The 24,646-nt window shown below is 41.1% G+C and overlaps 1 protein-coding gene across 2 annotated transcripts in view; it reads right to left on the bottom strand.

The window, feature by feature from the left end:
• The window catches only part of LOC119728984 (laminin subunit alpha-like), a 78,841-nt gene extending 55,161 nt beyond the window's left edge, over positions 1–23,680 (bottom strand). For both annotated transcript variants that reach the window (XM_038201459.1, XM_038201460.1), the window contains exons 1-16: positions 23,332–23,680; positions 22,371–22,523; positions 14,900–15,136; positions 13,815–13,985; positions 12,500–12,707; positions 11,475–11,684; positions 10,704–10,838; positions 10,343–10,480; positions 7,377–7,514; positions 6,640–6,777; positions 5,281–5,415; positions 4,203–4,414; positions 1,906–2,058; positions 1,002–1,107; positions 509–608; positions 215–371 (exon numbers count right to left, since the gene is read on the bottom strand). In XM_038201459.1, coding sequence (XP_038057387.1) covers positions 215–371; positions 509–608; positions 1,002–1,107; positions 1,906–2,058; positions 4,203–4,414; positions 5,281–5,415; positions 6,640–6,777; positions 7,377–7,514; positions 10,343–10,480; positions 10,704–10,838; positions 11,475–11,684; positions 12,500–12,707; positions 13,815–13,985; positions 14,900–15,136; positions 22,371–22,523; positions 23,332–23,562 — 2,622 coding nt within the window. In that variant the 5' untranslated portion in view covers positions 23,563–23,680. The remainder of the gene's footprint in view (positions 1–214; positions 372–508; positions 609–1,001; positions 1,108–1,905; positions 2,059–4,202; positions 4,415–5,280; positions 5,416–6,639; positions 6,778–7,376; positions 7,515–10,342; positions 10,481–10,703; positions 10,839–11,474; positions 11,685–12,499; positions 12,708–13,814; positions 13,986–14,899; positions 15,137–22,370; positions 22,524–23,331) is intronic.
• Between the last annotated feature and the right edge of the window lie 966 nt (positions 23,681–24,646).

Below are 24,646 nucleotides of genomic sequence, written 5' to 3'. Positions count from 1 at the left end.
CAATCCACTGGTTCCATGCTCGAATCCAATCTGAGTAAATTCTTCCTAAAAACATAAAATGAAGAAGAAACTCTGGTGCAGCGACTTGATGACATGACAGCCAAGTGCTTATTTCAATCACTGAAACAGCAATCTACTGGTTCGGAGTTCGAATCCAACCAAGTCAAAATCTTAATACATTAGTAAAAAGTGATCAGGGACTGCTTGCAGGTACCTGAATGGACGACATGATTGCATAAGCCAGGTAGGAGAAGCCAGGGAACTCAGTTTCGTCGAAGCCGACACGGAGGCGTCGGCCCTCGGGAGTCGAACCCCCCTCGATCTCAAACTTGTGCTGGAACAGGTCGGGGAAGAAGTGGGTCGGAAGCGGTCTGCAAGAAAAATCGAACAAAATCGTCAATTTGAATTCAGATAAGTCTAAAAAAAATAACTTGAATTAAAGAGAGAAGAATAAGGAATCAGAGATAAGACGGGCTCGTCAAAAATCAAAACAAAAACATCTGCTCACTCGTTGCACATGATTCCGGTGACCCTTGCTTTACAGACACACTGGCCGGTGGTCTTGTCACAAGCGCCGTGGCTGCTACCACCAACATCACAAGCACAGTCTGAAGAAAGAAGAAAGAAAGAAATCAGAAAGCTAACACGACAGTCCTGAAAACAGACTATAAATTCTTTAACATTAAGCAACATGGTCTTGCAGAAAAGCCTTTGTTTTTTGATCGATTTTTATTTTTATTTTTCCCTGTTTTTCTAACCAAAGTCCCATAGACTTTGTACACATATATTTCTAGTTGATTTTGTTCACTTCTAAGCTCCTTTCAAATCCTAATCCGAATTGTCCTAGAAAAAGAACTCTTTAAAGTTGAGCTGCAGACAATGATGACATCATCATCAGTCATGTGACATCAACTTAAAGATACACTTTCGTGGTCCAAAAGTCTTGAGACCTGGAGAGAACTGCGGAAACCTGCGTTGCTTAAAGATGTCGGAACCGTTACCTCTGCAGCCGAGGGGATCTTCTGCCTTCAGACCGAAAGTCCCGTCGCTGCACTCCGAGCAAGTACGTCCAGCAACTAAGGCCTTGCACAGGCACTGTCCAGAACTCTGGAAAAAAACACAGAAAAATGACCAAAATAAAGAAAATCATTTGAAAACAGGCCTTAACAATGATTGCATAAAACCTTTGAAATAAATCTCCTCTTGTTCTGCTATATCATCAGCCTTGGCGAATGAGCATAAGGGAAGGCACGCTTTCGGCAAACAATTTAGAGTTAAGCAGCCTGGTTCCCCATCCTTCATTTATGTTCCTGAAGTGGGAAGACAAGGAACCAGCCAAACCACAGGAGCTGCAATCTAGGTCTCGTGGTCCAGGACTTACCAACCTCGTCCCCAGTGCTTACTTTATTTCCAACGTTGTTTCCAATACTTAACCCTGGATAGGAAACTTCCTTCCTGCATCCTGATTCGATACCGCAATTGGCTAGAAATGGATTTATATCGTGTACTTGGTGTAGTTATTCACAACGTGCAGTACGTGTTTTCGCAATCATTCGTCCACGCCTTCTCGAAAATATTCATTTCCTTTCCAATTTGTTAATATTGATATCAAATGTGATACTGCATGTTGTCTCGTTAAGATCGTAACAGTTTAATTAAAATAAAATCATGTTTTCATAACTCACGCCATGCTCGCGCTGCGACGAATTGATTCTGTTTTTACCCCAGACACCGCATACAAAAACAAACGCAAATGTAACGCACAGGCAGGCACCAGACTACTCCTAATTTGCATACGTGTTCAAAAATCTTGCACATATGCAAATGATCCAATACCTGGGTGAGAGAGCAGGTAGTGGTGGGCGCGTACTGCTCGACACCCTGGGGACGAGGTTGAGGACTTACCATATCGCACTCGCCCATCCCATTGATGGTGCCGGCAGGGTTGCAGTCGCACCGCTCACAGCCCAGTGGGTTGCTGATCTGCAGGTTCCAGTAGGTTGGCTCACAGGTGTCGCAGGTGCGGCCCTGCACGTTGCTCTTGCACCTACAGGCCCCCTGTTAAGGTGCCAACATTTGAAGGTGCAAATCAGTGAAGTTTTTAACAAATTGGCTTTTGTTACTGTAACACTAAAAAAACATCCAGATCTAAGCATGATTTAACAGTGACAAATAACATTTCAAAGTGGTTTAAATACAGGTTATGATCTAAAATCAATATTTTGATTCACAAAAAAAAAAAAATGTCTCCAAACTACTAGAACATGCGTAATTAAATGAAGAATCTGTCAAGATTCCATTCAGATTAGTATACAGAGTAACCAAAAACGAATGCAAATGACCAAAGCTTCACCATGAGAAAAGTCACAAGATGAGGGAGAATCTCAAAATTTGGAAACTTTTTGTTCGTTCGTTTGGGAATGTTACTTTGGAATATGCCACATTCCATTCCCAAGTTTGAATGTGCATGCAAAAACACTGCCATTTATAAAGGAACGTTTGCAAATGGAACTTTATTGGCTCGATATTCAGTGGAACTTTCCAAGCATTCCAAGTTTTGAGATACTCTCTTCGTATAAACATATGTACCTCCACCAATACTTCATTGACTAAGTGCCGGAAGGCTGCTGGAAGCTCGTTCCATATGCCACTCTGAAATCACGGCGGTTATCACAAAAACGTATGCATGCAACAAAGGAAGGTTAGTGGAAAATTCACCAGTTAGTATCAGTAGTCATGCATTGTAAAGAATATTAGTCGATTAGCCCACATGCCCTCAATAGTTGGAAATTAGCCCCCATTGTTTCAGAGACCCAGCTGTACGCAACAACATGCAATGGTTCTCAAAGTAAGAAGCCTGCTCAGTGTAACAATAGGGCGACTATATGCTAAGGCCGAACTGCCTCAGAATTTGCGGTTGCCAACTACCACAGGATCCAACAGTGATATTGCTCAACATTCTAGTTCTTACTTCATTAGAATTGTGCTTATGCTGGGCCCAATTTCATAGCACTGCTTAACAGTAAGCAGAAAAGTTGTGCTTACTATAGCAGAAAATCATGCTGCTGCTTAAGCACTATTTCATGCTAACGGTTGCGCGTGCAAGTAGATTTCTATTGTTACATCACTGATTTAAGCAAAGTTTTCTTCTGGGGGTTAAGCGTGCTTTTGCTGTGCTTACTGCTTAACGGTCCCTATGAAATAGATGGAGGCTCGGTAAGCACAAAGTCCGCTGTTCAGCAGCGTTATGAAATTGGGCCCTGGTCTTGTTGACCACTGAATGTAACAGTGGCAAAATACTGGTTGAGCAGGGTTAGCATTAAATTAGTTAGGTCGATATGAAGGGCCTGATTTCATAGCACTGCTTAAAAAACAGCTGATTTTGTGTTCTGTCTATTTCATAGAGACCGTTAAGCAGTAAGCACAGCAAAAGCACGCTTAACCCCAGAGAAAAAAGTTGCTTAAATGTGACGTAACAATAGAAATCTCCATGTGCGTTCAACCGCTAGCACATCTACGCCATGAGACAGTGCTTAAGTTCTGCATGATTTTCTACTATGGTAACCACAACTTTCTGCTAACTGTTAAGGAGCGCTACGAAACTGGGCCAAGGTCATTTGTCTGATACCCTTTCTTTTTTTTTTTTACAATATGGCAGTAACATTGATGCATCATGTGGAAAACACAAAAATCAAGAACAAAAACACATCAACAACAACAGCATGCATATAAAAAATAATTAAACACATCTCTAGTTCTAATTTCTTTTTCAATAATTGGTTTCTGGTTTTGCAATGAACGGAAATGTTAGTGTAATCACCACCATGATTACAATAATGGGGGCCAATTTCAAGAAGTTGCTAAGAAAACTGCTAACCACTAACATTTCCCGCTTAGCATAAATGGGGTACCGGCTAAAATGCCATGTAAACATATATGCTTTGCGACTGGGTCCCAGCATATTTGCGCTTAGCACATAAGTTGGATAAGCAACAATTTCTGCTTAGCATAGAAAATTTGTACTAAGCAAAAATAGGTCACGAGCTAAAATTCCATTCAATCTATATGCTTTTCACTTAGCACCAATTTCTTCTTAGAAGCTCCACAAAAAAACGCCCTCGAACTGGTAAGCAGTTCCCAATGCACCATAAGCAGATTTTATTGTTAATTTTTCTTTTTTTATTTGACGATTCTTTTTTTACCCCAGTGGATGAGCCGCAGCCTCCCAGCGGTTCGCCGGGGACGTCCACCACGCCGGCCGGATCGCAGTTGCACTCCTCGCAGGAAGGGAAGTTGTAGAAGCCCTCGGCGCACTGCTCGCACATCCGCCCGCGGAAGCTGGAGCGGCAGGAGCACTGGCCCGTGCCCTGGTCGCACATGATGCTGAGGGAGCCCTGTCGGTGGCACTCGCAATCTGTGAGAACCCAAGAAGTCAGCTCCAATTCACTTCCAAACTAGAAAGCACCCAGAGAGCGCACACATACTGGAATTTGTATCCTTGTGGAGTCATTTCTTTGTTCTCGTGTACTGAAGTTTTCGAGTTTGAAAGTCTGCTTTCAAAATGCTCCTATTTCAACCAGCATTAATTTCCTGGGCTGAAATTCAGACTTAATATCCCTTACATAAAATTCTTCAATTTGCGACGGATCAACACCCCTTGGAAATTCCTAGTTTTTGAGTAAAATCCATATGTCTATTTCGTGATAACCTTGTGGAGACGTATTCACCTATAGAAATTGCTTTGTGGAGATGTATACAATCTTTTGTTCCCTATTGTGCACATGTCTCCACAGGGTACTGTGTACCAGATTACAGCTCCCCCAAAGCTAAACAATTTCCCGTCATTACACACAGCACCAAATGCGGTTTCTAAACAAATCCTCAAACTCGAACATTTTGTAGTTCACGTGTATATGCCTGTGTTGGTCTACCTTTCCACTAAAATGGTCTAGTCCACTGACCTGTGTGGTTAAATTAGGTGGGTGATGAGGAACACCGGGTCGCCGGGTCAGTGCCACGCACACGTCTTTGTGTGACCAATGCCCAACAGTTTTCCTTTTTCACTAGGTGAAAGGGCTCAGCAGTTTTATGCTTTTTAGTGAAGTCCCCAAAGGTCTAGACCAAATTCTGTCTGTGAATAACGATTGTTTTCGTTCTTCCGGAAACCTTTCCTAATTCCCCCCCCCCTCCCCAAAAAATTTAAATCCTCTGACAAAAATGGTTCATTACAAAGTAAATTCAATATCATCGTTGAAAATTCATTGACATGGTGTATCTTACCAAGGCATTCTGGGTAGCGGTAGTAACCTGGGGCGCAATCATCGCACTTGAGACCGGTGAAGTTGGGCAGGCACTGGCACTGGCCTGAGTCGTAGCAGGAGTCCGAGGCTGAACCACGGCTGTCGCAGCCACAAGCTTCAGACAGGTGAGAAAAGTCAGACGGTCAAAACCCTTCAAAGATTGCGATACTCAGAATCATAGGATTACAGTGGAACGCCGCTTTAACGAACACCGCGGGATCCACAGAAAGTGTTCGTAATAACGATCGTTCGGTATAGCGATTTTGAATAACTGGTCCCCTCTTTTGACCAAAAGTGAACTGGCATTTCTCACATCCCACGGCCCCACGAGGAGTCGTCACGAAACTTTAGCAATGCGTGATTTTCCTTTCTATTTTCTTGGGGAAAAATAGGCATATATCACTCTTCAACATTCGAACAGGATGCAACTATGGGTCGTTTGATGTTCGAGAATTAAAAGTGGCCCAAATCGCATTAAATACAACTGGTAGATTTTGTGTTAACCTGTTGACTTTTTTCAACGACAACGTTTGGTGCATTTTGTACACTAAAACCGGGAGCCAACGATTATGTTCGGTATAGCCGAATGTTCGGTATAGCAGTGTTCGGTATAGCAGCGTTCCACTGTACTGTGTTGACGTAACAAAACAATGAAGAATATTTTAGCGTTTCTCATGCCACACAGAATTTTGACTTCACATTTAGCAGGGTTAACAGTTCAGTTAGGGTAAGCTTCAATCAACAATTTGCAGAGAGTCTGAAGCCTCTCTGCAGATAGTCCACAATCGTTCTAAAAGGCTGCAGAATTGAGTAAACTTTCTTAATTTTCTTTTCCTGACAAGTCTGCATATTCTCTGCAGATTTATGCAATATCCTGCAGACTGTCCGGAGCGCAGAATTCTCTAGTTTGTAACAACCATCTAATGCATCCTTTCTGGACCAAGTTCAGTGATGCCTGACGAGTTATTGAAAAGACAGCTCATATGCATGTTTTTAAAAATATGTTTACTGAATAAATGCATGGCTTAAAACATGTCAATAAAATCTCTGCAGATTCCTGCAAACTCACACGCCTATTATTTATACTCAAGCATGCATAGGTTGCTGAATAAGGGCACAACGTCATGGCCCTGCTTACCATAGATTTTCACCCTTCCGATTACCATTCTGTGCATGGAATTTTCTGTTAAATTCTAGAAAATTGTGTAAACAGATTTTTCGCTGACTGTAAACCGAACCATGAACAGGCAGCCTTGCTTGTTCTAGTAGCTCGGATCCACTTATCCACGATTCAAGAGATTCTAGCCCCCTTCTAGCTAGGGTTAAGTCTTTCTCTTACCTTCACAGTTAGGATAGTTGAAGTTGCCGAAGGCGCAGCGATCGCAGCGCGGACCGCCAAAGTTGTCCTCACAGATGCACTGGCCGTTGGTCTTGTCACAGATCTCCTCTGTCGAGCCTACCGGGCTGCAGATACAATCTGAAAAACAATAATTAGGGAGGTCAGAGAAAATGTTCTTGTTTTCAAAATTCAAAACTGTGATAGACGTTAGCACTTGATGTGAACATGTTCAGTTTGAGTGGAGAGTATGGCCTAGTGGTTAGGGTTTGTGACTCTTTATCAGAGGGTCAGGGGTTTGAATCCAGCTGCTGGTCATATGTTGTGTCCTTGGGCAAGCCACTTCACCCCGTTAGCCTCTCTCCACCCAGGAGTACAAATGGGTACCGGCATGAGCCGGGGAGTAACCTGCGATGGGCTAGCATCCCATCCTGGGGTAACACAAATATCGTAAGTCGTTTCATGCCGAGGAAACTGGAGATAAATATGACAGCCTGATGGACTGTATTGGCTCATGCCAGGCATTACTTTTTAAACTTACAGTTTGAAAGTAGCTCATACTGTGTGAATTCATACAGTACCTAAGTACCTCAAGTACACTTTTAAGAGAAGACACTATTACCCCTGCTCATCATGCCTATGAATCATTTTGGCGACTGGCTACTGCAAGCTCCACCACACAAACATTTTGTGGATAGTTCTAGGAAATTCTAGGGCACCCTGGTTTGAGAAAAACTGACCTTGACAGGTAGGGAAGTTGTAATATCCGTTCCTGCACTCGTTGCAGGTGCGTCCGCCGTACACCGAGAGGCAACCGCACTGTCCGGTGGTGGCCTCACAGATGGTGTCAACCGAGCCAATCAGGTTGCAGTTGCAAGCTACGAGACGACAAGGACAAAAAAATAACCCAAACAAATTGAACACCCAACTTAAGCAATTTCATATTTACACAGCGAATTTAGCCCATTATTAGCCTTTGTACCGCCCCAACCCGCCCTGCCTGTTTCTTCTCATACCGCCCCAAACTGCCCCAGTACTCTATGGTTCTACTGATTCATGGAGGAGTAAATACAATGTAATACAATTTACTACAAGTGCTAAAGGGTTAAAGGCAGAGCACATCATTTGCAGCTATCCAAAAAGTAACTGACAAAAGTATTGTTAAAAAGCTTACTTGGTTTAAAGATAGTAATGGCAATAAACTCCCTGTGAAATTATTCTTTCTGGCATGCCCTCATTTTGAAGCAAACAATAAAAAAGGGTAATTTTCCAAAGATGCGTCTAAAGACACATTTTTGGAAATTTCCATTTGTAGTTCTTTTTTTTCCGGCAAAGCCTTGAATGCAATGGGTGAATGGGTGCGTGCAAGCGTTAACACGACCCACATGCCCGCGGTTGCTATGAATCGTCAGTTCAGTGCGTGACATCGCGTAGAGCTCTGCAATCGGCTGAATGAGAACGTGTCCCAGACGCAGATTTTGGGCGCAATTCAAAACATGACTCGGCAACTTTTGAATTGAAATTGAGATCCTTGAATATTGTTTTCTTTCAATATACAGCATTCACTGAGCTGAAACTTCATCAGGTTAGTTGTTAAGAACCCTTCTTTAGATTTTGAGCACATTTGTTGCTTCAAAAAAAAAAAAAAAAAAATTAACAACTAACAAATGAATACTCTACCAATAAGGCCCAGTGGATTAATTCCGATTTGCGTGCGCCCCCGTGCGCACGCGTGCGCACGCGTGCGCATGCAGGCAAGCTCGAACAAAGGAGATTTCGGACCCACTGGCCCGCATCGGCACGCATTGGCACGGACTTGCTCGCAGTGGCACGCAAACGGGCTCAGTGCCAGGCGGTACAACATTACAAACAAACCGCAGAAATGCACAATAGACATCGTCTTGGACTTTAGCCATTGTGTCCCTTAATCCGCTCATTAGTTGGTTGTAAACACTTGGCAGGGCCAGAAAGTGACTCATCTACTCTGGTGGTACCAATAATTACACGCGTTCCAAAAAGACAGGAAATTTTAACGAAATGATAAAAGTGCCCAGGAAAGGACAGGAAATGCCCCAAACATTACCGCGTGAGCCGGTACTTTCATTTAAAACACCGTGTAGAATTAAAATCTACTTGAAAAATCGAACTGTCGTTATCATAACTTTATAAATAAAAATGGTACGGACTGGTACACTCGTACCCAGAACTTAGTGCAGACTTTTATTGAAACAGTGGTATCAAAAGAAATTATTAAAAGCTTGCCGCACCTTGCCGCACCTTGCCGCAAAGAATTTTTAAAGGTCGGGGTACAGAAGCGAAATGAGAGAATTTTGTAAACGGTGAGACGCAGCCAGACTGGTCTACAACCGCATGTTATTGTACGCTGATGGAAGTGGTGTCAGACTTACATGTAGTCTGGCTGGCGGTATTTAACAGTAATAACGCGTGCACGCATGTTCCGTGTTGTGTGGAGCGGGATCGGCCATTGCCAGACGTTGTCTGACACGCGGTGGTGGTATTTATAAACAGGGATAATGCGTGGACACATATTCCGTGTGCCTATCATGACTTTTGATCGGAGGACTATAAAGTTGAATGATGAAAATGAACTTGATGTGTATTCTTTCTCTTTCAATAATTGGTGTTTAACTTGAATAATGGAGTGGAACTTTCTTAAAAATGCAGATTAATATAAATTAAGAATAATGATATAAATAAAGCAGTCTTTCAACTGACGTTCATATTTACAGTAAGAACGGTCGGTGTCTTTCAATTAAAACCGAAGCTCTCAACGAAAAATAAAAAGAAATATATACGTCCGGAGCTCAATCAAACGACGCAAAAAAAGCTATGAAAATATCCTAGCCTTACGTACGTAAAGTGTAGTACATGTAATGTCACGTATCATAAAAGAGTAATCCAGACACCATGCATTGTGGCACTGCCAGGCACCAACGTCTTTTATGTCATTGGAACTCCAGCCCTTTCATCGCAAACCTTTGATTATTTATCACAACCTCTTTGTCTGGTGCCGCCTTGGCCGGCTACCCAATTTCTTTTGTCAGCGTTAATCTAGGGATTAGTGTAGCAACCCTTGCCTGTGCTCAATAGCCCGCAATGGCACGCAGTTGCCCGCAACGGCACGCAACGGCACGCAACGGCACGCAGGGGCCTATCAGACCCGTGCAGCACGGGGTAGCACGCATGAGCACGCGTGCGCTCGCAGGCGCACGGGGGCGCACGCAAATCGGAATTAATCCACGGGGCCTAATACAAGTACCAAAGGGTTAAATGGAAAGTCAGGTTGGCACACGGTACTTTTTGTAGCGTGGGTTCGAATCCCATAGCACACCACAAGAGTTGAGTTACAAATCACAAAACAATCCTGTCTGTTTGTCTTTCCCCGAGTTTTCCTCAAATTTTAAAATTTTAATAATTTTTCACCATCTTTTTTTCCCCAGCTTCTGCAAGCTTAATGTCTTGTGCACATTTGCGAAATTCTTAATTTTATAACCATACAGAATAAAACAACAAATCATTTTACACTTTTATTTTTTGTTTCCCCTTTAACAAATTTTACAACAAAGAAGAAAGCGCACAACACAAACTTGAGTGAATCAGTTTTATTAAGATAATCAAACAAAAAAGGCTCAAACTCGACGGGAAAATAATTTTACAAATTGAGGGAGTATAAAGAAACACCTACGTGTGCATTCGGGGAAGTTGTAGAATCCCAGAGCGCAGCGGTCGCAGTTGCGGCCGGCGTAGTTCTGCTTGCAGGGGCACTGCCCGCCGTTCACCTGGCAGACTTTGTTCTGGGTGCCGTTGATGTTGCAGTCACAAGCTGTGGAGAAGCCAAAACGGGGAAGAATGCACAAATTTAACTAACGGTAACCTGAGGTTAAACCCTAGGAACCCTGCAAAAAAAACATCAAAACCCTGCATAACCTTGAGGTACACCTTGAGTTACCGCCAGGTTTTTTTTTTTATTCTCCCCTATAAATTGTGGAGTCACACAAAATAGCGTACGTCTTTGTTTCGTAAAAGACACTGTGCATCCTACTCACGTCTACAGGTGGGGTAACCATAGTACCCCTCGTTACACTGGCTGCATCCGGGTCCGGTGTACTGCGGACGGCACTCGCACTCGCCGGTGATAGCGGCGCAGTTGCCGGTTGAGAAGGTCTGATCGCAGTTGCATGCTGTCATAATACAAACAAAATGAGAGCTTCGGCTTAAATTTTACACAAAACTCAAAAGAAAAATCCCCCCAAAACCACCTCGCCTACTCACAATCTCAATAAGACACTCTCAAACTGGTAAATATATCCAGAGTTTTCAGTCAGAAAAATATTCCTCCAGAATTTCTAGTGACTGATAATTACTCTCAACAACTCTCCCTCATTACATTTTCAAAATAACGCTAAAAAGGCAAAACGTGATCCAAATGAACCACTTTTTCTTTTTTCCCAACATTATGAAACTGTGTAAAGTGAATGTGATTCTAATTAACGGCCTATTCCAGGCAGGACTCCCTCAACATGCTTACAGGCACAACCACCAAATCCCATCTTCAAATTTGAAGAATCAATATTTTTCATATTGATCAATCTCCCCAATAGTTTAGTCCACTCCATACAACTCTTCTTTGTGATAATTTTAAGCTTGTATCCTTCTCCAACGTAATTGCAAAAAGCCTAATTGCATTTAGTGCTGTTCCAAAGATTGTGCAGATTTTTTTTTTCACAAGCTTGCTTGGGTGGGAGTAGAACCCAAGACCTCCTGCTTACTAGCATACAAGTCCTTAAAAAAGGTCACAAATTGAGTTTGAATCTTACGTTGGCAGACGTCAGGAGAGTCCAAGCTGACCCCAGGCTGTCGGTAGAACCCCGGGGCACACTGGTCACAGTTGACCCCCACCGTGTTGTGCTGGCAGTTCTGGCAGACTCCTCCCCCCTCGTAGTTGCCGTAGATGTCGATGGACAGGCGCTGGTCCGCGATGGACTGGTTGAAGGCGCACTGGTTCGAGTGGCCGAAGCAGTTGCAGGCTGAACAACACGAACGGAAGATTTTGTGAACGGATAAACATTGAAGGTAGGCTTCAACAAGTCAACATTGATTCCATTCGTTCAAGGGACACAGTTCCATTTGTAACAGAATCTAAATATAACCTAGCTGAAAGCATTGGGAAAAACCTCTCTAATGTCACTTATGAACTTCAGTATTTAATTGCTAAATGCAAGATCATGAATGGTTTAGTCAACTGGGCCAGATTTAGCCCATTCATTGGTGTTGCTGGGTAATACTATTGGCTCCGCGCACAAGTACCCCTTCAACGGCCAGAAAAGGAGAGTTGGAGAAGACCTAGACTGGTTCCCGGTCCATCCACTGCATTTTTCGAATGATCCAAAGTTATTGGTGGCGGGGATTAGTCCGGGAGACCATCGCAAGTTAAATTCGAACGTATTCGCGCGCCGACAACACCTGAAGCTCACGCGCGAAGATGCTATGGCTTAGCTTTGTGCACATTCAGGATAAATAAGCCGTGCGTACTTCGCACGCGAACCAGTACAGTACGCACACGCGGAGCCCCGTCCAAGGAGCTCTCAAAAGTGGTAAAAACGCGCCCTCTTTTGTTGGCACATGGAGCCCATACAACTGGATTACCAGGGTCTTTACCAGTCTTCAACAGGTCAAAGTCACAAAAGACAGTCAGCCAGTCATTCATTCATTCAGTTGGGGAGGGGGGAGGGGGGGAGTCGGGGAGTCAGTCAGTCAGTCAGTCAATGAGGTAGGTAGAGAGAGGACACTTGGGTGGCCCTCTGCCCTCTAGGACCAGCACAAAATTCTGATCGCGACTCACGTTCGCACTCGTTGGCGCTCTCCATGGTGGCCGCCCGCCAGGCTTTCTGGACGAACCCCGGGCAGCACGTCTCACACTCATCCCCGCAGGTGTTGTGCTCGCAGGAGCAGACCAGCCGGCCGCTGTTGCCCCGCTCGTTGCAGGTGCTGGCGTGGCCGTTGCAGACGCAGCGGCCGCCGATGGAGATATCCTTGATACTGTAGAAGTACTGTCGAAATAGAGAACACAACAACAACAAAAAACCCAGAATGAAAGAAAAATGTTGCTGTAAACAGAAGTGTTTAAATTTTCAAAAGGGCACCCAGATGGGTTTATTCCTTTGTTCCAAATCTTCCACCACTGATAAAGTGGGTTTGAATCTTTTATGAAGAGTTGCATTTTCTAGCTACTCGTTTGACTGTATAAGTTTGACCCACACTTTTATTTCTGTGGATTTTTTTTATTTAAACTTCCTATTTCTTATAGGCATGCAACAAAAGTAACAAAAAGTATGAAAAAGAAGTAACAAAAAAGGATGAAATTCCAAGCTTTGTCAGACTTTATACAGTGTTTTTTTCAAATTTTTTATCGCATAACTGTGAAGTGAAAAACAAGGAAATCAGTTGATCCGAGGAAAAGTTGCACGCCTGTTACAAGGTAATTTTTCCTTCTTTTTTATTTATCAGGACTTATTTCTTAATTTTCAGGACTGCTCAAAAGGACCTGAATCCATGACCATCTGCTTTATTTAAATGTCAACTTTGAACATTTTGTTTTTTTATTTGGAAAGGATAAGTTCAGGGGGTCCAGTGGTTAAGACATCTGCACTAGCAGGCGGGAGGCCGTAGGTTCGAGTCTCAGAAATGTTTTTGCTTATGTGCTATAGGGCAATTCCACGGTTACTCAGGTTACATTTTTGATGTAATTTTGAGTTTCCTTGGGCTGTAATTACCTTACTGAAAAGGTTTAATAACTGTTATCCCCATGGTAGATAGAGTAGACCTAGACCTATCTAAGCACCAAAGATGACATCCAGAAAAATGGGTTATGTATGATAAACAAGACGCACAAAATTGGTTACTCACGTTACATTTTCGTAACGTGAGTAACCGATTTTGTGCCCTATAAGACAACACTGTTTGTAAATTTGGTGCTTATAAAATTAGGTTGGTGAAGAACAAAATGAAAATGCCAACATCCAAGAATAACAGTTTTCATCACTCAACCACTGTATCTGTACCAGGAAGATTAGGACACATGGTAACAATACAGCAAAGTGGACAGCAGACTTTATAAGCCAATTCCGTATTTTAAATTTTAAAAAATGGCAGCTCACCCTGCGGGTCACGGTGTTGTCTCGTCGGGCGATAGCCATGAGATGGCCCAGCAGCGTGTTGGTGCGCAGCAGGCGCAGCCTGATGTTGGTGGCTTTAGTCCACTCCTGGAGGACCTCAGAGAAGGAGAAATTCATGGCGCCCGGACGTCCGTTCACCAACGACACCACAATCTGTCCAGCAAAACAATTTAAGGCAGTCTTCATCTGGGGCTTGATAAGTTACCAGATAATGAGTCAACCGGGCAGTTTTTGCAGGATTTTGGAGAATTGAGGCTGAATGGCCAAAAAAAAGTGTCTGTTGATTTTGAAGGATGCATTTGTGTCACGGTCTTGAACTGTTCCCTTCATTGTTTATATTCAGCGATGCAAATTTGAGGCCTACATTATACTGGGCGTCATCTGCGCCGCTTCTAGGTGTCATCCGCACCGCCTCAAGGTATTACAGTGGTTGTTGGAGGAATTTGAAGGATTGACGCAGTGGTCACCCCTCCACTAACCCTAACTGCCCTGAATCCTTCAAAATCCTCTTTGCCAAAGTGGAGGAATTTGAAGGATTGAGGTTACATGGCAAAAGTGCGTTTCAAGGTCTTGGGCCGGGCATTGTGTTGTTTTTTGCTCAGCCATGCATAAATATAGGTCTGGATTATGCTTGAAATCCTCCGTACTGCTCCAGGATGTCACTGGCCAAGCCTCAACATATTGATTGTCACTGTTGCAGGATTTGGCAGGATTTGGCAGGATTCAGGCAGTGGGCACCCCTCCATGGACCATATTCAAGAAATAATGGAGGAATTTGCAGGATTCAGGCTATATGCTATTTTTCCATAAGGCAAATTGGAGAACTTTGCAGGATTGAGGCTACATCCTAACAAAAAGGCCAAGGGAGATAGGGCTAAACAACTTCAAGTAGTAAACAGATGATTTTTAAAGGATTGAGGCTGTATCCAGTACATGGTGGCAGTTAGACGATTTTGAAGGATTGCTGATGGCTCCTAGCCAAAAGGGCCTAAGGGGTCAGGGTTAATGCTTATAACTGCTTCTCAAGTGATTCTAGCTAAGCGAATATTTTCAGCTTATTGGCTTACCTCACCGTCCTCCAGCGGCACGATGCTGGAGTACTCGTCGGTGCACATCACGTCGTCATCCCTGGTAATCTGCTCGATAGACTCCATGCCAAATAGTTGGTTACACTCGCCTTTGGTCTCGGCAAAGTACTGCCAGGCCTGGTAGGTCTCGCCATAGTCCTTGGAACGCTCCAGGATCCAGACGCCGGGGCGTGGGGAGTTGGCAAACTTGATGATCAGGTAGGCCACATGGTAGAGCTGAAACAATTTGAATTTTTAAAAAAAGAAAGACAAGTTTTAATTATAATATTGAATTTGGTTTTGTTTATAATCGAGGTTCTTTTACTGATATTACAGTGCATAAATGATACGAAGAAAAAGTATCATCTGAGAAATCGTGGCTATGAGGATGATAATCAGATACAGCTAGGTCACATGGTACAGCTGCAATGATTTCAATAATAGGAAAGATAAATTGTCATACTTATATAGAATTTGGTTTTATTATCATTTTCGATTCTTTTACTCAAAATGTTTCCTATGTACAGTGTATTCATGGCAAGAACAAAGTTCAGGGTTTTTTCATCCCAAGATATAGTGGCTATGACATGCAGTGTATTTTATTCATGTACGGTAGTTCCATGATAACTTGTGTCATATTTTGGTGAAAACACGAAATATGAAAGTAAATTTTACAAAACCAGGAAAATCCATGTACCCTTTAAAAAAGGGGGTGCCTACACACATGCTTGTTTCACTTAGATTTAACCTACCAAAAAATAAACCTTATCAGACAGTTAACTGTGTATCTTAATCAATTTTTGCCTTTTTAGTAGAGATTCTGATAAAATCAAAACATAAGCTAACTTCAAATTTGTGTATTTAAGGTCAGTCCAGTTGGTACAGTTTGCAGCCCTGCATGTTTTCTTCATCAAAAGTAATTAAATATAATGGAAACCACATGTGCGAAATATATTGATTTCCTTTTATTTCACTCCCTGCATGGTGCAAAAGGATCAAGGGCTGTATTTCCGGGGTCAGTTTCGACAAAACCTTTTAATTACCGAAACCAAAAGTACCTGCCAAGGTAATTGAGCCAACTACAGATTCTGTTTCTCCTCTTAAACATGTGGCAGTGAATGACAAAGTTTTTATTGCAATCTATGAATTTGTGCTTGATTTATTTACTGAAACATTCTTTTTTTATCCATGAAAGCCAAAGTTCCATTGCATTTTTTTAAAAAGTATTTCTTTAATTGTTTCTTTTCAACCACATGATCATATTCCAAATATTTTAATGTGGTAAATTTTACATATTTTTTTTACGCGGTAAGAATTGCAAGCATCATAGAATATCAGACAAACTTAAATTGTCGGCCAAAAAATAAGAAAAAAGAAACTCTTCTTTACTAGTGTCAAAAAGTTTGACAAAATGATTACCAAAGGAATTTCGCAGTGGTTATTTTTGGTTTTTTTTTTATAGAAACCCTCAAAGAGTATGGTACGTGCAGAGTAATCCAATGGAACATTTTTACAGAGATGAAACTGAAAATCAACCTCCTTGTTAAATGACAAGCGCCAGTTAAGTGAAATGTAGGGTTACATTTCGTTACTGCTTTAAAAAACAAGTTTTGAAACAAATCCTTATTTCTGTGTTGCACCTGCACCGTGCTCAAATATACATGTACATAGATGTATCACACACAAGTATATGTGACCGGCTCCACAAAAAAGGGTATTATGTCGCAAAAAAGTGAAATTGAGTTATATACATGGTTGGAAAGCTCACAATGTAAGCTTTTATTTGGTATGTAATAGAGCTCCATAGCCCCTCACGTTCTGGAGATATGAGGTATTTGCGTATTAATTACTTCCTTGGAGTTCAAATTACACAACTGATAAAACAGGCTTTGAAATAGCTGGCTGTGTTGTAGAACAACAGAACGATGCACACAAAATGGTTGTTTTTTCCACTTTGTTCATCAAAATCAAAATTTCTGTGAATGAAACCTGAAACTGTAGGTATTAAAGATGCCATTCATGACAAAAAATGAAAATCACATTTTGACCAAATTTTCACCCTCTCAATGTTGAGCGGGCCATTACACAATAATGCACAGCGCGACTTAATGCCCTTTTTTGTGGAGCCGGTCACATATGTACATTTTATATTTCACTCAAACTCCACAAATTGAAAATCAACCTCCTTGTTAAAAGACGAGCGCCAGTTAAGTGAAATGTAGGGTTACATTTCGTTACTGCTTTAAAAAATAAATTTTGAAACAAATCCTGATTTCCGTATTGCACCTGCACCGTGCTCAAATATACATGTACATAGATGTATCACACACAAGTGTACATTTTAAACTTCGCTTAAACTCCACACCCCTTTAAGTTACATTTTCACAACAGCTGATCTCATTTCACAAAGAATGTTCCTAGTTGCCAACGGTTACATATCTCAAGAGTTGAGGAATCCAAAGGATACTTGACCGGGCGCCCTATGAGGTCTGGGCAAGTAATTCCACAGAGGTCACATAGGGCTTGACAGTATGGTTGGTGCACGCAATGCAGTGTGACTTCAGAAAAGAATTTATGGCCGACACAGCAGCAAATCTTGTTTGGTTGCATATGGGAATGGTATTAGAGAACAGGGAATTGATGTAAATGTCACACAAACTAGTGATACATGTTCTTAAGGTCCGCATTTATATTATTCTGTGCATGTACAATGTACGTTTTGGGCACGCAAGACCTGTTTTGGAAAATGGGTGATATCAAAAACTGGATTTTTGTTATCGATGAAAAATTAATTGTTTTATTGAATATAAAGTGCAAATATGTTTTCATATATGTAGATGTAGGCCTGTGTCTTGCTATCTTAGTGGGGTGTTTCACAAATTTTGGAGAGCCTAATTGAAAAGAAAAAAAAAGGAAATTTCTGATGAATTACCGTATTTGTGCGTAAATTTGTTTTCAGGCATGCAATGAATTTAGAAAACACGAGGAAATTCCTTACCACACAAGACTTTGTACAGTGTTTTTCAATTTGTAATGGCATTCATGAGAAGTTAAAAAAAAACGAGGAAATCAGCGGATCCGAGGAAAAGTTGCATGCCTGTGTTCTAAAAGTTTTCAGAGTTATTTTGTACATGTGCCTTTGGGGATTTGTATGCATGTTTGATATGTTTATTTGTGTGTTTTTTTGTGTAAATGCACAAACGAACAGCAATTTCCATGCCATTTTAATTTGAAACTTTAAATGTGATATCACATTTTTTTTTCAGAAATAACTAAAAGGAAAGCATAAAAAGATCAATACCACAAAACTCCCAAGGTACAAAAAATGTCAATGTTCATACACTCAAGAGCAAGCAATATTTTCTTTTTGAGTTTTTCTTCCAGAAAGTAAACAAACCCGGCACCCAGGCCCCACACGTGTTGATAGAGAAGTGTGTTTATCTTTCCATGAACTCTGAAGTAGCTGATGATGGATTCCGTGCTACCTCTCTTTCCAGTTCCGCTCCCAGCCTAAACAGCGTCTTACACAAATAAATTCAGCAGATATTTGCACAGGCCCCCAATAGGCATGTATTTTCCCCTCCGGGGAATTGACACTGTAGAAACCACTTGTGAACTTTTTTTCCATTCAATTTTGTGATTTGAATTAAATAGTTTAACATACAGTAACATTCTGTGCCAAGTTGTCCTTTCAGTCCAAATCAATCAAGTGACTGTGTTCAACAGTCCCAGCCTACATAAAGCAGGATTGACTGGCTGTGACTGTTTACGTAACTTGAAACAGCTATGATTTGACTGTAGGTAATTGATTTAACCATTTGTGCCTACCACTTGTCTGCTTTTGTCTGTTGACTGAATTTGACTAGTCACACTGCTTGCTAAGAATATATGACTGTTGGTGATTAGCCTGTGTTAAAGACATGGCAGGGGAAGAGGATTGATTTTTTTTGACTGTCTGTGACTGTTCAGATAGCAGGAGGGTTAATGAAATTTGAACTGTACATGACCAACACAGACAGAGGGAAGGACAGTTTTTGAGTTGCCAAAAAAGATGTTTTGCTTTAGTGATTCAGTTTGATCCAATGTACACTTGGGAAGAGTTCCATACACGAACAACACTTATTTTTCCCTGCAGTGACAGGTCTATTTTATCCATCAGAAAGCAATAACATGTCCTAAACAATCATATTTAGCAGGGAAAATATTCAAGTGGCATTTACAATGTACTTAGAAAACACTTAGAATTTTTCAGACCAGTCTTCTAGGGTTTGTGCACAGAGTGTCAAGTGTTGTTTGTGTGTGGATCTCTTTCCATACACTTTATTTTGTGTACTTGTACGTATAAAAAGCTTTTGAAACTGTGGATTATCAGAAGTGTTAAAAATTATATAGTGTTTTTCTTCGGCTGTTATTGTGAAAATTAAGAATCTCGTCTGGCAACTTTGTAACATTGACACCAGATAACAAATTTATTTAGGAATTCCTTCATTGAAAAACAAGCATGCAATGCACAATAACCATGATGGGAGACCATTTTAGTAGCAAGGTTTTCAACCATTATTTTTCACTCTAGTCAGAATTTTTGCCAAATTTTGTGACTATGAAGTGCTATAGAATTTGACCATGGTAGGATTAAAACACTGTGAAACCCTTGTACCACTTGCAAAAAAAATGAACAGTAATGTGGCCACGTCTACTTTTCTTTTTACAAGACCCTTGGACAGGTACATGTAGATAGACAGTTGACTGATTCATCACTGTTTTAACTGGCATTCAAAATTGCAGACCACTTGGGTTGAACTTTGTACATTTTTACACAATGGCAGTGTCAAGCTGACCCATACCATGGACCACACTTTGCTTCAAGGACCAGTATTGTCACACCACTGACACTGGAAAGGGTATTTTGGTAAGTGCATTCACATACTTGGACTACCGAGCCAGGCCTGAATATATCCGGTCTCGGCACAAGAACTTTAGGAAGCCAACCAGACTAATGTGGTGATTAACAAGCCACTGTCAACTTTAAAACTGTCAAATAGCTTTGTCCAACTGGTTACATCCGGAAAATCTCCATATCTCAGGTTATGAAAACGTGTTGTGTCTCTAAACAGGAACAGACTTTGTCTGTGGGCTTGCTACTGTTATTTCCCTCGCTGTCTGGCAAATTGGGATAAATGGTACAGGTAGTCCTAAAAATAAATTGATTTCTTTCTGTGCATGCTGCGGAAGAACTGGCATAAAAATGGGTACACATTAAACAAGTAACTTTTGAATAGCAAGATCCCTTCCTTAGAGAACATTCCTAAATTCCTCCAAAATCCACAGACTGCTGAAAATACCCTTTTTTATTTCTTTATTCATGTACTTGAACAAAAGCTTGGCTCTGCACGTTATCGAGCCAGTGTTGAATTTTGATTTTTGGTTTTTGGTTTTTTTTAAATATGCGCAATCATTTATCTTCTGTTGGTGCAGCGAAATACGAATGCCCCTTGGTACATGTAGTTGGTAGGCTAAAGAGCGCCCTCAACGGTTCATGCACCACCCCAATGGCAACTTTAATTAAACCAAAACCAAGCCCCTAATTAAAAAAAAAACAAGGAGTGCCAGCTTGGACACAGGTGTACAGTAGTTGTGGTGTGTCTGCATTCCTGGGGTGTGACATCATTGAAAGGTCATGACCCTAGGTGAGGCCCCTTGGTTGGTAAAGTACAGTGCATTAAACTTGTACAGTACTGTACTGTACAACGTGTACATTGTACATTATTTCCTGAACCACAGGTCTATACTGTTTCCCGACTGTGTACATGTACATGAACAGAGCAATAACTAATTTGTACAGTGCACACTTGTAAATCAATGTAAATTTGTGCCAAATAACTGCATTTTCGAGCCAGTAGAAAACCTTGTCTTCATCCGTATCCTAAACAAATGCAAAAATCCTAATCAGTAAATTCATGCAGGTACATTCATAGGAAAGGCATCTGTATTAATATCACAGTAGTATAGAGGTTTCAAGTTTGACTATCAAAAGAACTTGCCCAACAAACAAGATTCAAAACCAGGCCAAAAAAAAAAGATTTCTTACAAGTCTTTTTTTGTTTTTGTTTAGTGATGGCAACTTTCATCTGAGTCGGTATACATACCGGTACAGTGAAGTTGATTCATTTTCTTCAAAGAAACTTTCATGACTTTTTTGTTTTTAAAAACAAAAATCAGAGTGGCGTAGATTTGGACAAGTCTATTTTGGAGACAAACAAGTCCCACAAAAGGTATAGAGATCACAGGATGTATACATGAGTTGCATATGCACATCAGTGGCAGGCCACAGGAAATGGGCTTTTGTTATGCAGCTCAATCCAGCCATGGTCCACTGCACTGAGCTCAGCCTGTTGACAAAGCAGTCAATTTAGACTAGGCTCAGGGGCCAAGAATAGAACAACATGGAGCTATCCTCGCTCAATGGGTGGGACCTAAAATGGTCCATGGTAGGACCAAGGACACACTGCACTGTTGTGCAGTATAGCACAGGATACCACTACCTTGAGTGGTGGTTGGTTTATGTGGGAACTTTTATGTCAACTGGGGCCAAAGCAAGAGACGATAACAAGTTCCGACCACCATGGATAAAACCTTGCAGAAAACCACTGCTTACCATATGCCATGAACATTAAAAAACTAAACAACTAAATTTACAACACCGTAAACATTGTGGCCTTTCAGAATATATCCCCTGCTTGGCTCCATGGGATACTGTAAATGCATTCAATTTGCTTTTAGGCCTTAGGCATCCGTTTTCTTTTGAGTTGACCTGCTTTGCTACACTGTGGGCAAGCATGCATGTATTTTTGTGCTCTGGTTTTGTAACTTTTTGTGCAGTGATTTTTGGACAAACGTTTAACCGTAACATCCTAAGGGCTATTTGGGGGTCAAGGACCAAATACCACAGATTTATTTTTGCAGCCGGCCCCAAGCAGTCTTTTTCAAGATTAACTCAAAAGGTTTTTTTTAAATTTGATAAGTAGGCCTACTTTGCAAAAAAATGCAACTTTCTTACCTGTTTTAGCACTTAGAGGCGTGCAAGTCACAGCAGTTCAGGTACTTTCATCATTTTTCCCCTATAATTTTCCTCATAAATAAAAAAACCTTGCCCTCTTTCTATAAAATTAAGCTGACTGATAATATTCCATATGGCATTCCTGCTGGTAACTATTTTAGCAAGTTCCAAAACATTGAAGCTGTCTTTTCTTTCTCAAATATGGAACACGGCCAGGTCGACACACAAACTACAAAATTACCAAAATTACTGTAATATATAATATAGTCAAAAACTTAACTGAATAATTCTTCAGAATTGTGGTCACCTCCCCAGAAAATTTGTATGCAACCAATAAAGTGGTTTCCAAGTCAGGAATCAAGCACTGTTCCAAGTGCTACATTTGTTCCAGGTGTTTTAGTGTTTCTGTCTTACCTGACCCAAATCGATGGTGATGTTGACCTCGTTGAAATCCGTTCCCCTGGAGAGAGGGGGACTCTGCCACCATTTTTCAGTGCCGTCGATAGCGTACTCAATGGGATGAGCCTTCAATGGATTGTACGCATCACAGTAATCACAATACTGCCCCTGTTAATTAAAAAAAAGAGCAATGAAAATAATAAACAATTAAGGGGTTTTTCTGTCTTTGAAATGGAATCTAGAAAATAAACAAGATTCAAACATGCTAAAAATATAAACTGATGATGACATATTGACGAAAGCTAGAAGGTAAAGTATAAAAGCTAAATAATATTTATTTGCATGATAAAAAAACAAAATGGCATATTTTAATTTCAAATCTAACAGAGTTTCTCGTCCAGCCTGTATGAAAAAATAGAGGCAGGCGCAAAAACCGGCACCAGCGTAAGTCATTGCAAATATTTTTCGCAAAGTTTTGCTTTTATTTTTGGGACTCGAGACTCATTAGCCTTCCTCGCGTAGAGTCGAGACATTCTGATGAGGGACTCAATTCGAGTCATTTGCCCTTAGGGACTTGAGTCGAGTCGAGTCACCCAAAATTGTGACTCGAGTCGGACTCGAGTCGAGTCATGCATCGACTCGAGTCATTTCAACTCTGTTCTTAGGTGACGACTTTTTACTCTTTTCATTCTAGGTTTATTTTGTACTCATTTCAATTTTCACACAGTTTTAATTTTCCTAACTTAGCCTTTGGGTTTGGTAGACCTGGGCTGGTGACTTGTTTTTTTTTCTTAATTTTTTACTTTTTAGCCTACAAAAACCTCAAAAGTCAAAGTCAAAATAACTTAGCACAAACAAAATGTTTCATTTTTATACAGGAACATTTATCGATTATTTTATTAACCTTAATATTATCTTAAAATTAAAGTCTAGTTAATAACCCTCCGTAACGGCCCTAAAAATCCAGTTATTTTACCTGAATAATGTCCCGTTCCGATTGTCTAAACGTGTCTCCGGTGTTACCGGTCAGCTTGCAGTAAAGCTCGCCGGGCGTGGGGAACCCTTCCCCGCAGGTCGCGGTGGCAGTGATGGGTTTGCCCTCGGCCACATTAAAGTAAGTTGGCCTCAGAATTTGCGTGTTCACAGCCTGGAAGTTCAGCACCGTGAAAAGGGCGAGGGACAGCCCGAAAAATACGGGACTCGCCATGTTTTTGGACCCTGTTTTCTCGGAGAAAAAGTGGGGCCACAACTTCCACCTCCACGCACTTCTTCGTAAAATGCCAAAATTCCAGACCGAAATAATTTGGACAGCCTGGCTCGCTCGCTCCCTGTAAAAATTTCAGCGATTAAGAATGAGGGCGGAGGCTGGTACCAGACTTTCCTTCCCGGGTTTAAGACTATACCAAACTTTTTAAGGGGTTTCGTTTTCTCCAACTTAATGGTAATAAATAATTTTCTACTTTTTTTCAAAATGAGATTTTCTTTTTACTAAGAAACAATAGATAAACTTTCTGAATGTCCCTCTCATTGAAAATTCTAAAATTAACCTAGCAACTCGTGTGCATGACCATTCCCAACCCCGTAAACTATAATGAAATATTCCTAAATTCTTATGCAAATGTTTTATTATTCCAGATCCCACCCGCACTGCCTAGACTTGTAACCAGTCCTAAGGGTAGTGATAAGCCTTGATATTCAAAACATTCTTTGTCTTCTTTTTCAAACTTTTTCACAAAAATCTTGTAATCCTCTTGGAAAATCACATAAAGCACGGGATATAGCAGAACGACTGGATTTTTAAGCTCTGGCAGAAGCTTCTTCATGTCACTTGGTGGTCGGTCAGTCGGTCGGTCCCGGAAAGGACCAAAATGAGGCCCCCAAATTTCCCATAAAATATGGCTTCAAAATCTTAATTTTCAAAAAAAGCAAACAAAATAAATTAAATACTTTGTTTGTAACAATTCGGAAAGTTGTTCATGAACAGCTTGTAAATGGAGGCAAAATATGTGCAGTAATGTAGTCACGTGGTATTTATCACAAATCGCTATAAATCTAGGTATCTAAAGTACAGTGTTCCATATGTGCCATCGGCGTCGCATTTTTGGGCGTCGCATTTTTGAAGCACTGTCAGGGATCATTTTGATAGATTTCATGCAAGACTGTCAGGCAAGACGGCCAGAGCTTATTGTGCACTCGCACTTGTTTTTTTACAAATGTGCAGATATTTTTCGTTGATTCATTGCTTCTTTTCTGCTTAAAGCACCCACACTAAGGACAAGTCATCGTTCCTT

This window comes from Patiria miniata, unplaced genomic scaffold (genome assembly GCF_015706575.1).
Source record: "Patiria miniata isolate m_02_andy unplaced genomic scaffold, ASM1570657v1 HiC_scaffold_20, whole genome shotgun sequence".
In the NCBI taxonomy this organism is placed as follows: domain Eukaryota; kingdom Metazoa; phylum Echinodermata; class Asteroidea; order Valvatida; family Asterinidae; genus Patiria; species Patiria miniata.
Note: the sequence above shows the minus strand (reverse complement) of the source record. Positions and strands in the feature narration are given on the sequence as shown.